General features: G+C 43.6%; 1 protein-coding gene across 1 annotated transcript in view; it reads left to right on the plus strand.

Moving 5' to 3' along the window:
• Window positions 1–14,819, plus strand: part of LOC141165376 (E3 ubiquitin-protein ligase Rnf220-like) — a 63,770-nt gene that overhangs the window by 14,435 nt on the left and 34,516 nt on the right. The window contains exons 3-8 of the mRNA XM_073650970.1: window positions 2,090–2,210; window positions 2,651–2,693; window positions 2,783–2,863; window positions 6,804–6,846; window positions 7,103–7,146; window positions 13,634–13,730. Of these exons, the coding sequence (XP_073507071.1) occupies window positions 2,090–2,210; window positions 2,651–2,693; window positions 2,783–2,863; window positions 6,804–6,846; window positions 7,103–7,146; window positions 13,634–13,730 (429 nt within the window). The remainder of the gene's footprint in view (window positions 1–2,089; window positions 2,211–2,650; window positions 2,694–2,782; window positions 2,864–6,803; window positions 6,847–7,102; window positions 7,147–13,633; window positions 13,731–14,819) is intronic.

Genomic DNA, 14,819 nt, shown 5'->3' on the forward strand with positions numbered 1-14,819 from the left:
GAGCTTCACCTCTCTTCAGCCCAAGGGTGCTTTCACATTGCATTTGGGAACACGCTCGGTGGCTCCGTTGGGGATATACGGTCGAACCCCCAGCAAAGTGGCATTCGGACATATGCGCCGACGTGGTCACAGTCTGTAATGGTGCTGGCAAAACGAATAGGCACTTTGACATGCATCATTTTCGGAATTGTGCACCTACTGGAGGCAGACACCCAGATTCAGTCTACTACGTCTAGGTGCCCTCCTCCAGTAGGTGTGCACTCCCAAAAATGATGTCCGAATCCCGTTTTTGCTGCGGTGTCAGACATATGCCCCAACGTGGTCCACCGAGAGTGTCCCCAACTGCAATGTGAAAGCACCCTAAGTCTGTTTTTATTTCGTGCTGGATCCTATCTTTTAGGCATTTAGCCCTAGTGACGTGTTTGTTAAATATTAAGTTTATGGTCCTAATATTAAGTTTGGCTTGTTGTGGCTGATGGGCTCTCATAAAATGAAGGTACTTAGTGCACCAATTGGCCAATGTCTATGTATATTCTATATAGCAGTAATGCAGTTTCATGTCTTATTCAATGTTTGCACATCTCAGCGCTTACAGAGGTGGCTGTATTCTCTTGTTTGTGTATTATGCAGTCATGGCAGCTTGCACCTGTTCACACTTGCTTAAATCTGTTAGGATGTGCTGGTCAGTTTTTTTTTTAGGGGTTGGCGGGAGTTTGCATGCATCTATTGATTTATTACCTATTTATCTTTCTGCACACATATTTTCAGCTAGATCCTATCTAATTGGACTTTTACATACGGTGATAATGGACTAGATAGAAAAATAGCAGATACTATAGTTCTAGATAGATGGAAGGATGTTGTGTTTGCACAATAGGAGTGGGATGTTTTCAGGGTTGGGGTCCCATGTCAGGAGAGGTCATACCCCCCATGCAGTGCTAATTGCTTCTGACACTAATAGTGTGGAGGATGGGGTTGGGGGAATAGACAGGGTGTTAGGTGATTCTGTGAATACGACCTCCAGCTAGGCGGAAAATGAGCAATTCACGCTGAATCAGTGTGTGTGGTGAGACATCATTACTCAGCCTGTCCTCCATGACAATAGTCCTGGCCTCACACAGAGACCCTTACCCCATTGTACAGGGACGATTTATCCCCAGTTTATCTGTCACACAGTCCATTGTCCTCCCTGGACACTATGGAGATGGAGGCGGCTTTCTCATGCCGTAGAAGAGAGAGCCCCTCTGCTATTCCCACTGTGCGCGCATTGTCACGCTGGACCTATACACATGACCTTACCCAGCCTGGCCCATAGGCCTTTCACCCCTCGCCCCTTCCCACCCAGTGTTCAGGAATGTTCCTGTTTTCAGAGACAATTAGTATTTTTTGTTGGTGCATTTTCTGCTTTTCTCTATGGTCCTTGTCCCCTGCTAACATCTATGGAGTCAGGAGTGCGCCTGAGAATCAGCTGGTAGGAATGAGAGTCATCAGACACGTGAGGACATGCATGTCCGAGCCCGGATCAATGCTATCAGAGACCTAAAAAATATTTGGGATCCTATCACCATTGAGGGGGTCATATGAAATATGAAGCAAACTATGGGAAATGTAGGTTAACATCAGTGACCCCTTATTCTTTAGAGCTAATGTTGTGGCACCTTTTCAAGTAGAAGACCACAAATGGCATAACTTCAATACTAGTGGTCTTCTCACATGGGCCAATAGAACCTTTTTGGCCTTGCTAGTCCACAGGGCCCGGGTGTGTCTGCAACTCCTCCATCTTTAATGGTCATAAACCACATTGTCTAACCATCATCCTATCAATCTTTTTTTAAAAAAGCAAAGGAAGTGGGCAGAACACAATAGCAGATTCCATGAAAAAACTGACATATTTATTGGCCAATGTGAACAGGTGACAACGTTTCAGCTCAAAAGCAAAGGAGGCTGTGGAAGGGCTATCTATCCCTACAATGAATTATCTTCCTATTTCAGATGAGTTCTCTCTTCTTTTAGACATCTTTTCATACATTCTCTATTCCATCTAAGTAAAAAGTTAATGAGCTAACAATTCTACCTAAATTACTTGCAGATAAGAGAAGTCCTCTGTCGTTACCTCTGTTATGTCCTCTGTGTCAAAAACATCTCCAGAAAGAGGAGCTCTCCCACCACCTACGACATGAAATGGAACAACTGGTTCAATTACCGGACAGGTAAAGCTAGATCTTCTTCTCTCGAAATAACCTAATTTGGTCTTTGGTTATCCAGGCAGCCGGTTAGTTATGAAGAGTCTCTTCTCTATAGTTATTAAATAATTAGCTACAATTAACTCTGTTACTTGGTCAGTTTTCTTCCCAAATTCGTCTTAAAGCAACTCGGTTTAATTAATTGTCAGTGGCAAGAGGCTTTTACCAGTAGAAACAAACGGATCAGACATATCCAGAGAATTCTGAAAAATCTTCACCAGTCTGCTTGATCCTATTGAGCCAGTAGTTCCTAAAATGTTGGCAGCAGGTATAGAGGAAATGAGAAGACTAGCTATTATTTCTCTGTAGAATATCAGTTTTCACTTTGAGGATCCTGTTGCTAAATCCTTCTAAAGTCTACCTTTTTTTGGCAAAAAAATATTTATTTTCTTAATATCGATTCACAGTGAACTTGACGGCACACCAGCATCCTCCAATAATTTCATCCAGGTGGGAGTATTATAATTACAAGACCTTTCTAATCAATTAGTTTGCAATTTTTTTTTTTGACTGTGATTCTATTTGAATTCCTCCGGTAGTCCCCACAACAAGGACGAGACACCCGCAGTGACTCTCCATCGATGACCTCAGAAGATGGACAGAAACTGGACAGACAACAGGTGACCCGAATTGCATTTTAGTACCATAGTAAGCTATTAGTTACTGATTTTACATCTACTGTAGAATGGTCAAAGTTTTGAATTATTTAGTCACATCTACAGTATGTGAGGCTAGATGATTAGAGACTTAATTGCTTTCGAGGTTTTCCTTGGGTGAGAACAGGTTAACCCATAGGATAATTTCCTTTGGAGCGCCCAAGGAAATTAACCCAAATACTGCATAGGGTTTGGCAACACTAGTGATGAATCACCTCTTCACATTAGTAATTAGCAACCATGTGACCTTGTGAAGACTTGAACTGCTGGCCAGAGACATTTGGAGCTGTCGTTTACAAGAATTTTGGCCAAAAACTTTCCTGACTTTAAAAGAAGCATTCATGGTTGGAACAGATAACTTTACTGTTTATTGTAATGAGGACTGCAAGGTGATGGGGTTACATAGGATATGCTAAGAGTCAACCTATCCAAAATGTCTAATCCTTTTCCCAAAAAGAGACATTTAGCTTTTTAGTTGTCTAGAGACTAGAGATGAATGAACAATTTTGAGGCAAATCGAATTTGCCTTAAAGTTCACAAAAAAAAAATTGAATCCGTCAGAATCAAAAATTTTGAGATTTAATTCACGTAAATACATAAAAATGTTGGCTGGGCACTATTTTCCTGGATTCAAAAGGGCCCTGCAAAGGGATAAAAAAATTAAAACATTCATTGCTTACCTAAACTTTCTTCTTCAGTGTTGTCTTCACCAGGCCATCTTCAACGTCTTCCATAGCTGAGCATTTTTTTCGTCTTCTGCGCTGACCTGACCATGCCACACAATGTCATGAAGTGCATTATACAATGGCGATGGCGTAATGTTGCAGCCTAATCAGTGCAGGAGACACCAAATGTTCTGAAAGCTGATGGTGTTTCTGGTATAGCATTCATGTACTGATCGTTCTAGACTCAAGTACTGATGGTGGTCCAGGTGTTGTATTCCTGTACTGTCATTGTTTCTGATCTTGTACATGAGTAGCAATCCATAACTGGTCGGATAACATGATACATGGCTATATTAAACACGCCTCAAAACTTGGAGTTTTGAGATTGTGAGTAGTATTTGGAAAATTTCTCCTTCTAAAACTAGTACAAGTTAAGGTATGTTTGCATGGTGTTTTGGGAGAAGAAAATAAGCAAAAAATCTCAAAATCCTTCTAAAAACTTGGTTCTGGTGATATAGTCAAATACTGTCGACGCACCCCCTGGGCCGTGTGCGGGGGTATACCCGGAGCCGGGTCTCTGTGTAATGTCAGGGGTTGTAGTCTCAGTGGCTGCAACCCGGTCCCGTGGCTCAGGGTGGTCAAACCAGTGGCAGATCTGTTTACTTGGTTTTTAATGTTTAAATGTCCGACTGCGCCACCCATGGATTGCGGTCACTGAGAACCGCCGCTGTGGGGCAGGCCGCTGAGGCTGATGTTGTGTGCACAGCAGAGGGTAGAATAACTCCCCACGGGAGGAGTATAGCCTCAGGGCAGTGAGTGCAGATGGTGGGGGTGACCCTCCTACTCTGGTAGCGGCAGGCATACGGTGGCGACTGGCCGGTCCGCACCCCTGGGGTCCCTTCACTCCACTCCTGGAGCCTCCTCCGTTCCTCTCCTTTCTGTTTTCTCTCTCCAGGCTCAGGCCTTGAGACTTGGCCTGCCTGCAGAGCAGAGCCCGTGCAGAGCCCCTGCTCCCAGCCTTCTTCTCTCTCTGCTCTCCCCTCTCTCCTCTGACTCCAAGATGGTGCCCACCTTATATACTCCTCCTTCCAGTGCACCCGGAATCAACTCTCCCCACCCACATACTACCGGGTACCCCCTTTCTAGGTGTTCCCTCCCCCCACTCCAGCCAGGGACAGGGGCAGTTGTGCTCACGCTTGGGAGCATTGTCGCCCTGCCCCCCGGAAATGTGGTGTAGTGCATGTGGGTGTTAGGGTCCTGAGCCACACTTCATCCTTACCTGGAAGTGAGATATCACACCTCTGGGTGAGATGCAATACCTCTGTAGCGACAGAACTCTCGGGGCTCTACATTCCCTCCTGGTAAATCACAGCACTTCCGTGGGCTGGAACAGAGCAAGAGACAATTGATTTCAAGACATGCAGAATTAAAGTTTTTTTGTTTTTTTTTTAAACTTTGCTTGTCATAAAACTCTTGATATAGCTTTCGATATACACATATAAAACATTCTTTTAAGTAGAAAATATAAAACATTATCAGCAATATTTCAACGGCGAAGTCTCTTTAACAGGCCACAGTCCTTGCCGCGACCAGGTGCCGATGTCAACCAACAAGGTGCAAATTTACTAAGTGCAAACTTTCAAACACCTTCAGGTATCTATTAAGATAGGAGTTTATAAAACCAATAGGGGGCACTGTAAGAAGTGCAACTATTTACAAGGGTTGGCTGCTCCCAGTCCTCAGCCGGATAGTTCACTGACCCTTTTCGGGTAACTTTAACAAACAAGTTGCCAACAATCTCGAACCGGGTGAACTTTTTTATAACCCGCAAACGGGCCTGACTCTTCCACTTCCACCCTGACGGGTAACTATATACAGTGCGTGCTCCTGCTCTCTAGGAGCGGTGTCCCCCTTGTGGACGTTCCTGCTCCTCATACTCTTCAGACCCGTCCGGGTCCTCCGTGTAGAAGGATTCAGGGTAGCGCTGTTCTTCTACCCGCTGGACGTTGAGGGCGTACCACCCCCGCAGGTCTCTGTGTCGGGTGTATGACACCTGATCCCCCGGGAACAGATCCCGTTTCGGGTGACCCGCGGGCAGGCGACTCTCCACATCCCTCCGGTTAACAAAGAGGTCTGTGTTTGTCGTCGGGTCCTGAATGAACCCCCACCCCTTCTCCTGGTTGAACCTGACCACAATCCCGGTGACTTTGGGACCGCATGCAGCCTGGGGGTCTCGGCGGGTTCGGGTCTTTTCCTCCGCGCTCCGGGCCTGTAGCTGCTCCTGTTTTTGGCGCCGCGCCTGCCTCTCCTTTTCTAGCTGCGCTATCTCCCGGCGGCAGAATTCTTGCCTACGGGCCGCTTCCGCCCGCGTCTCTTGCGAGAACCCCATCAGGTCCTCCCCAGTCTGATCCCACTCTATTTGGACCTCTTCATCTGGGAGCTGGAGGATGGTGATTGGCTGCGGAGCGGGCAGGAGCGGAGGAAGCGGGGCTTTGGCCTCTGCGGACAGGTCCCTCCAGTGGCAAGGGTGAACCCATCCGCGTAGTAGGGGGACCGGCTCTCCATCAGGACCAGTAATCTGACTATACAAGTCTGTGCCCAGGGGTGGTAATGTTGGGACCGGGGGCGCTAGCTGGTGGAAGGCGCCTGGGGGCTTTGACCTGCCTGCAGAGCAGAGCCCCTGCTCCCTGCCTTCTTCTCTCCCTGCTCTCCCCTCTCTCCTCTGACTCCAAGATGGTGCCCACCTTATATACTCCTCCTTCCAGTGCACCTGGAATCTACTCTCCCCACCCACATACTACCGGGTTCCCCCTTTCTAGGTGTTCCCTCCCCCCACTCCAGCCAGGGACAGGGGCAGTTGTGCTCACGCTTGGGAGCATTGTCGCCCTGCCCCCCGGAAATGTGGTGTAGTGCATGTGGGTGTTAGGGTCCTGAGCCACACTCCATCCTTACCTGGAAGTGAGATATCACACCTCTGGGTGAGATGCAATACCTTAGTAGCAACCGAACCCTCGGGGCGCTACACTAACAATGGTTCTGGTGATATTTTCATGCAATTACCCCTTTAAATATTTTTGTGGCCCTTGGGATTGTTTTACATTGAAAATGCAGCCCTATGACTAAATAATGTTGTGAACCCCAGATAAAATGCCTAAGGTCATCAATATCCTTCAATTACTCTTTTGTGTAATGCGTATTTGGTGTGTAATCCTCCCAATACTCCTTTGTATCTCCCCCAGGTTTTCCAGCAGGTTAGGTGGAACAGAGAAGAGCGCTTGGGAGGTAAGTTGACCCATTATACCACACTCATTACATACATCCATATCTGAATGCTTCAGACCATATCGACTAGGGTCATCTACTAACAGAACATACAATAGTAATGGTGATTACTGCTCAGACTTGCGGGTAAGGTATATCAACAATATACAGATAATTGCTGTGAATGATTATTACATATCATTCAGAATTTTGTAAAATCGATTTATGAAGATCTTTATCTCCTCTTGTATTTCATTATTTGCTCATCTGTATACAGCAAGAGCCGGGAAATGTAAGAGAGCTCGACTGAATATTGAGGAGGTAAGTTCACAATTTAGCTTGCATCCTCCAAAAAACGTGGCTTTTTTGTTTCATGTCAAAGCTTGCGTTGAAATTGCACTTGAGCCCTAATAACTTTGAAGCTGAGCTGTTGACAGGTCTAAGGCTGTTCATAATGGAACATCTGGTCTACTGTAACTATTGAACTCTTAGGCTACAGTGTTTTGCTACCTCACAACCTGCCTAAAACTGTGAACATTTGGTTTTATTTTTATTGTGAAGCAAACAACAAATAGAACAAAATAACTGAAAATTTCAGTGTGCCTGACTATACACCTCCCTAAAGTCAGTACTTTGTAGAGCCTCCTTTTGCGGCAATTACAGATGCAAGTTGTTTTGGATATGTTTCTATGAGCTTTCCACATCTTGCCACATTGATTTTTAACCATTTCTCAAGGTAAAACTGCTCCAGCTCCTTTAAGTTAGATGTTTGGTCTGGTCAACTGTAATCTTCAAATCTGACCACAGATTCTCAATTGGATTAAAGTCTGGGCTTTTATTAGGCCACTCCAAAGCATTTCAACATTTCCCCTTAAACTACTCGAGTGTTGCCTTAGCAGAATGCTTTAGGTCATTGTCTTGTTGGAAGGTGAACCTCCATCCCAGTCTCAAATCACTGACAGACTGAAACAGGTTTTGCTCAAGAATATCCCTGTATTTCGCCCCATCCATCTTCCCTTTGACTCAGACCATTTTCCCTGTCTTTGTTGCCGAAAAACATCCCTACAGAATGATTGTCTAGGGGATACTGCGACAGAGAGGAGCCAAAAGATCGCGGAGTCTGGTAACACGAACTCCTGCACTTATTAGAACTGCTTCACCATCCTATTAAACAGTGCAGTCTTTTCTTGCTGTCATGGCAAGGGTTAATCAGTTCAGTTGATTTCCTGGAGCTCTATATCCTGAATTGTCTCAGCTGTTCTTTGTTGGCCACTCCCCTCTAGTATATATGCTTGGCACTGGCACCTGGGAGTTGCCAGTGATAGTTCTACTTTCTAGTTTGGTGGTGAAGGAGAGAGTTCAGTGTTTGGAGTTGGCAATTGGAGAGTTTGTCTGGAGATTGCTGTGTGGAGTTGGTTTGCGTGTTTTTCCTTATCCTCTCACGTTTTGTTTCCCCTTCCTATACCTCCTCTGCTTCCCTCTCTGTTGTTTGTAAGTGTATTTGCATAATTGTAGTTTTCTTTTATCCCTGTCTGTTAACCCTGTCTGTCTGGTTAGTGTTTTCCGATTCAATTCAGCCCCTCATCTGAGGGAGGGATCAGATAAGGGTTCATTTAGGAGCATAGTAAGGTACGAGAACCCAGCGTCTACACCTTTTAGGAGTAATCAGGGGACAGGGATAGACTAGGGTGCCTCTAGTTTGAGGGATCGTTTATGTGCCCACAGTACCTTGTCACTATGTGACAATGATGCTGCCACCAACATGTTTCACTGTGGGGATGGTGTTCTTGGAGTGATGAGCTATGTTGGTTTGGCGCCAGACATAGAGTTTACCTTGGTAGCCAAAAAGTTCAATTTTGGTCTCCTCTGACCACAGCATTTCCTCCATACATTTGAGGAGTTTCACACATGTCTTTTGGCAAACTCAAAATGAGCCATACAATTTTTGTGTGTAAATAAAGGCTTTTTTTTCTGCCCACTCTTCCAAAAAGACCATCTCTATAGAGTGTACAGCTTATTGTGGTCGTATGGATATATGCTCCAGTCTCTGCTTGGAAACTCTGCAGCTCCTCCTTCAGGACTGCCTTTGGTCTCTGTTCTGCCTCTTTGATTAATGCCCTCCTTGCTGGACTGAGAGTTTTGGTTGACGACTCGCTCTTGGCAGATTTGTTGTGGTACCATATTCTTTCGATTTGATGAATGGATTTGATGGTGCTTCAGGGGATCATCAGAGATTGGGATATTTTTTTATAACCCAAACCTGACTTGTACGTCTCAACAGCTTTGTCTGACTTGTTTGGAGATCTCCTTGGTCTTCATGGTGTTGTTTGGAGATCTCCTTGGTCTTCATGGTGTTGTTTGGAGATCTCCTTGGTCTTCATGGTGTTGTTTGGAGATCTCCTTGGTCTTCATGGTATTGTTTGGTTAGTGGTGCCTCTTACTTAATGGTGTTGCTGTCTCTGTGGCCTTTCAGAAAACGTAAAGTGTATATGCTGACAGACCATGTGACACTTAGATTGCACACAGGTGGACTTCCTTTCACTAAGCATGTGACTTATGAGGGGAATTGCTTGCACCAGAATTTTTTAGGGGCTTCATAGCAAAAGGGGTGAATACAAATGCAGATGCCAGTTTTTAGTTATTTGATCCATAAATTAAATTATTTTTTTCACTTCATTTCACCAACTTAGACTATTTAGTGCTGAATGATGCATCACACACAAATTGGATTACAAAAATATTTACACACAGGTTGTAATGTAAGAAAATAGATAAAAAGATAAGGGGGTGAATACTTTCGCAAGCCACAAGTTTTACCCTCATGTCAGTAGCTGCGTTGGATTTACATTTGAAGGTCTGAAAAACAGGATTTGGGAGTATGCGCTGACGGGGCCATCGACTAATGATGCCGACGGAGTCACTGTGAGCTCGTTCAGACATTATTTTTGGCTGTTAAAGCCTATTTAAGGTGGGATCCCAGATGCAGTCAACCACATCTTGGAGCCCACCGTGGATACGGCTGAAAATTATGTCTGACAGAGAACACAGTGAATCCGTCTGCATGATTACAGTCAATAGGCATGAATCCTGTTTTACAGGTCTAATCCTCAACACTGCCACTGACGTGAGCGTAAAACACAATGTGAGCATAGCCATAGAGTATGTGCACATTGAACCTCCGATTTATCAAAACCCGCATGAACAACGTTGGTCTTGATGAGGGGGCATTAAGGAATCAGGTGTTAATGTTTCATTAGGAGGCACACGTCTCTTGATGGATCAGGAGCATCTGACAAGTGGCGTGCACTTCTGTGTGCCTCACCATAGACCTTACTCCAGTTGATTACTGGAGTAAGAGTTCTTAGCTCATCATGAATTAGACAATTGTGGAGTCAAGTCCCTGTTCCACCCTATACCACCCGTTTTGGAAAATCCACGTTGAGCAAAAAACTGTTCCACTTTTCAAGGCTATGACTTGGGGCCTGAGTCTTTAGGAACAGAAACTGATCAGAAACTCTCAAAATCCTCCTCAAAATCTTGAAATTTCTGCTCAGTTCCTACTCTGAAAACGAAGCAAAAAGACTGTGCACCCATACCCATAGGCTATGTTGACACTTTGTCTTTTAGGAGTATTTTTAAAGGCTTCTCTCCAAAATGTCCCTAAAAAAAAACTGCTTTAAAACTCTCACAATTAATTTCAAGGGCAAATCAACTTTGCACTTGATATGAAGAGTTTTTTACCTTTTTTGTTTCTGAAAATCTTTGACAATCTCCTGGAAAATAAAAGGAAAGCGCATATCACATCTGTGAAGCAGATCCTGAGGAAGACCTCTCCAGAGTAGGCAATGTCCAATCAAAAGGCTGCAAAGGACAATTCAGAAACACAAAACTCTTCCAAAACTCTTCAAAGCCTCTACAAAACAACTTCAGGTAATTCTTCAGGAAAAGAAAAACTCCTTCAAAGATTCCGCAATACCTCTTGGTATTTTGAACTCCAGAAAAATTCTGCTTGAATTTAGCCCAAACTATGAGTTTTTCAAGTGAAGCTACTTTTTTGGAGAAGAGTTGTAGAAGTTTTTATTTTCCTGAAGCATTTCATTTCCTGAAGTTGTAATGAAGAGGTTTGGAAAGGGTTTGTGGGGTTTTTTTTGTTTCATATCCTGAAGTGCCTTGTTTGGAGAGGTTTTCTTCAAGATCCGCTTCAAAGAAGTGGCATGTACTAATTTTAAAGCATGCAATTTTCAAAACCTTTTCAGAAAAAAAACAAAAACTCCACATATGGACAGCAAATTGGATGGAAAAGTCTAACAATTTTTTCTAGGTTCCAAGCATTTTTTAAAAGGAATTTGGAGAGAATTTGCTTAAAAAAAATCTAACACCTCAAAAAATTCTGTGGGAACAAAGCCTAATTTATTAAATGGCAGATAAATGTTTAGTTATCGATAGCCCAAAATAGATCACCAAATCAGCCAACAATTGTTAAGGTTATAGTTAATATAGTCTATTTTTTCATCTTTAATCGATAGTGTCTAATGGGATCTTAGTTGCCTTTAATCTGGTCTTAGTATTTAAGACTATTGTTGTTTCATCATTTGTGAGGACTATACAGGGTGTCAGGACTGCTACTAGGAATTTCGGGGCCCCATACTGGTAAAATTTCGGGGCCCCCTTGAGACTCTGTCCAGGCTCCACCCTCAACTGTGAAGCCAGAAATAGCCCCCTCACAGCCCTTTCACCGGCCAAGAAATAGTCCTTTCATCGGGCCACAAATAGCCCTTTCACCGGGCCAGAAACAGCCCCCTCACAGGGCCAGAAATAGCCTGCTCACTGCCCCCTCACCAGGCCAGAAATAGCCCGATCACAGGGCCAGAAATAGCCAGCAGCCCCCTCACCGGGCCAGAAACAGCCCCCACACAGGGCCAGAAATAGCCAATAGCCCCTACACAGGGCCAGAAATAGCCCCTTCACCAGGCCAGAAACTGCCCCCTCACCGGTCCAGAAACTGACCCCTCACCGGTCCAGAAACTTCCCCCTCACAGGGCCAGAAACTGCCCCATCACAGGGCCAGAAACCCCCCAGTAGTCTCCCCCAGTCCTCATACATACACTTTCTACTGCTGCCGCTGTGGCCTCCTCACTGACACACACACACACACACACTGACACACACACAGACACTGACACACACACAGACACTGACACACACACACTGACACACAGTCTGCCTACCTCCTCCTGCCACCACCGCTGCTGAAGTCTGCCTGCCTGTCCCAGGTCCCAATGCACATGTGGCATGCTGCTGCTCTGCTCCAAAATTAAAGTGAGCGCACAGAGTGTCACATGACCGGCGCCAGGACCATGATGCCCCGGCGGCGGTTTAAAGGTATATCGCTCATTTCCGGACGCTGGGTGCATTAAGGTCTGAACTGTTTCCCCTGACTTCCTGAGGCCAGGTGAGTAGAGGCCTCAGGCCTGTTCACCAGGCCCCATACAGTAGTAAGGGCAGTAAAGCCCTGATGGCGGCTCTGCAGGGTGTCTAAAAAGAATGAATGAATGAAAGCAAAACTGTAAAGATTCTGAAAAAAGGAGATGTATTGTAAGGAAATCCATGGTCTGTAGAATATCAAAGGAACCTTCAAGATGTATTGTGAAATAACGGATAGATAGATAGATAGATATCATGGTGGCCAGCTTCTTTAACCCTATATGAACCAGGAAACTTTTAGTCTAACATTTTTTTCCTTGCCTTCTTTCAAGAGCCATAACTTTTTTATTTTTCCATCAACATGGCCGTTCTTTTGATGAGGTGTAGCTTTTGAGTGGTAACATTCGTTTTACCATACGTTGTACTGAAAAATGACCAAAAAACATCCAAGCGTGATGAAATGGTGAAAAAAAAAATGCAATCCTGCCATGGGGTTCATTTTTACGGCATTCATTGTGTGGTATAAATGTCCAGGAAACATGATTGTCCACATCAATCCGATTACGGCTACACCACAAATGCATCAATGTTTTTCTTTTTAAGTAGGGGAAAAAAGTTCTGAATATTGTAAAAAAAAAAAAAGAAACGTTTTTGCTTTGTTGTTGTTTTCCGAGTCCTGTAACAACGTTATTTTTCTGTTAATGGGGTTTTATGCGCTGTGAACTGATGTTGTTATTGATACCTATTTTGTGTAAATTCGATGCTTAGAATGTCAGAATGGTGTTTTTTGGTCACCTCTCTAAAAAATTTAATAAGGAATCGTATTGCATTCTTCTCTTTAGAGAGTTTACCGATCAGGTTAATAAATTCCATTTTAATCCATCAGAATTTAAAAAAAAATGTTTTCTTTTCCTTTTTTTTTCCTCTTTATTTTTAACGGGTAAAAAGGGGGTGATTTAAACCATATATAATATTTTTTTTTTTCGTTGAACTTTTTTTTGTATATTATTTTAGTCCCCTTGAGTTACTTGAACCTGCAATTGTTTGATTTCTCGTACTATATACAGCAATGTCTCCTATGAAGCTGAGCCTACAGCTGAGCTTCACAGGAGGAGCAAGATGATCCCCTACCACACGTGAGGACTCCTTCCCAGGACGTTCATAACACATCCATTTGCGACAAGGAGTTAATGTGTGTTTTTTTTATAGTTGTACCAGAATGTCAAAACCCATGAGTTGATCTCAAGATACTAATATTGTGTCAAATCAAGAGGCTAACCAACCATATTTGTGTACACAAAGGAAAATATTTGGCTGGATGTCCCTATGTGACCATGTCCTAAGATTGTCTATTGCTCAATGACTGTTTACTGCCTTGTTATAGCCTCCGAGAGAGATACCAGCAGACGGTGAAGGTGCAGAAGAAAACCGCTGGGATGATGAGGTGCGGAGCCCTGAGAAAGCTTCTTCCCATGGAACAGGTGAACAACAGTTATAAGACTCGCATTGTCTATGAAAATGTTGGTATTGTACAAAGAACGAACAATTCTAACAATTTAATGCTAATGAGATCTCCAAAGGAGATATCTAGACTTCATGTAATGGACGTGATCTATTATGGATCTTCTCTACTCAAACAATACCAAGGAGATATTGCTAGCCTTTCACGCAGGGGCCCAGAACTCTACCACATCTGCTGCCTTTGATGTGCAAAAGTTCATAAATGAAATTATTTCTCAGACGAGAACCTACTTCCCTCATCTCTCGTGCAATGCCGTGATTCACAATGTTACCGGATTTCTCCCTTCTGACTTGTCCAGGGCAAAGGTTTTAGTTCTGCTTTAAAAAAGAGAAGTTATTGGTTGAAATTAATTCAGGGCACCATGAGAAGTTTATCCTAATAGCATACTGTACATTTTCATTGCTTTCTTCCCAAAGTCTCAAAAATGTTTTAATAGACAAATTGACTTACTATGAAACCAATCATAGACTTCGAAATTATAAGGAAAGTTCCATTGAGCAAGGACTGATGGGCTGAAAGGAAGGTCAATGAGTTTACTGTGATGCACTGTCTCTAGAAGGAATCTTTAAGGAGTCATAGAGGGGGACCACCTGACTGGGACCCCCTTAATTGACATTTATGTCCTGATGGGTCATATTGACAGATGTTAAATCATGAGCCCTCAACATTTAAACATGTATTAAAACAGTGCTTAATGAAGTACCTTAAATAGCCAATAAATGACTCATTGACCAGAGAATCAGAGGATCATCCATTTGATTCAGATTCTGTCGTAATAAAGGGGCCCAAAACAAGCAAAGCCAACAAGAAAAGACAAATCTAAAGGTGCTATTTGAGGCAAATTACTTCAGGGATTTTACACTTTTTGGGCTATGTTAGAATAATATATTGCTCCTTTTAGGTTTTATATCATGTTAAAATAGAGTATAGCTAGTATTTGAGACCTTCAATTCCTTCCTCTGGTAGCCTCAAAGAACTCCAATTCAACACCTTTACCTACTATACCTAACTCTTTCTACTATGAAACATTTCCAGACCTTCCAAAGCT

This window comes from Phyllobates terribilis, unplaced genomic scaffold (assembly GCF_046119375.1).
Source record: "Phyllobates terribilis strain yellow unplaced genomic scaffold, ASM4611937v1 Scaffold_11__3_contigs__length_659146591, whole genome shotgun sequence".
NCBI classification, from domain to species: Eukaryota; Metazoa; Chordata; class Amphibia; order Anura; family Dendrobatidae; genus Phyllobates; species Phyllobates terribilis.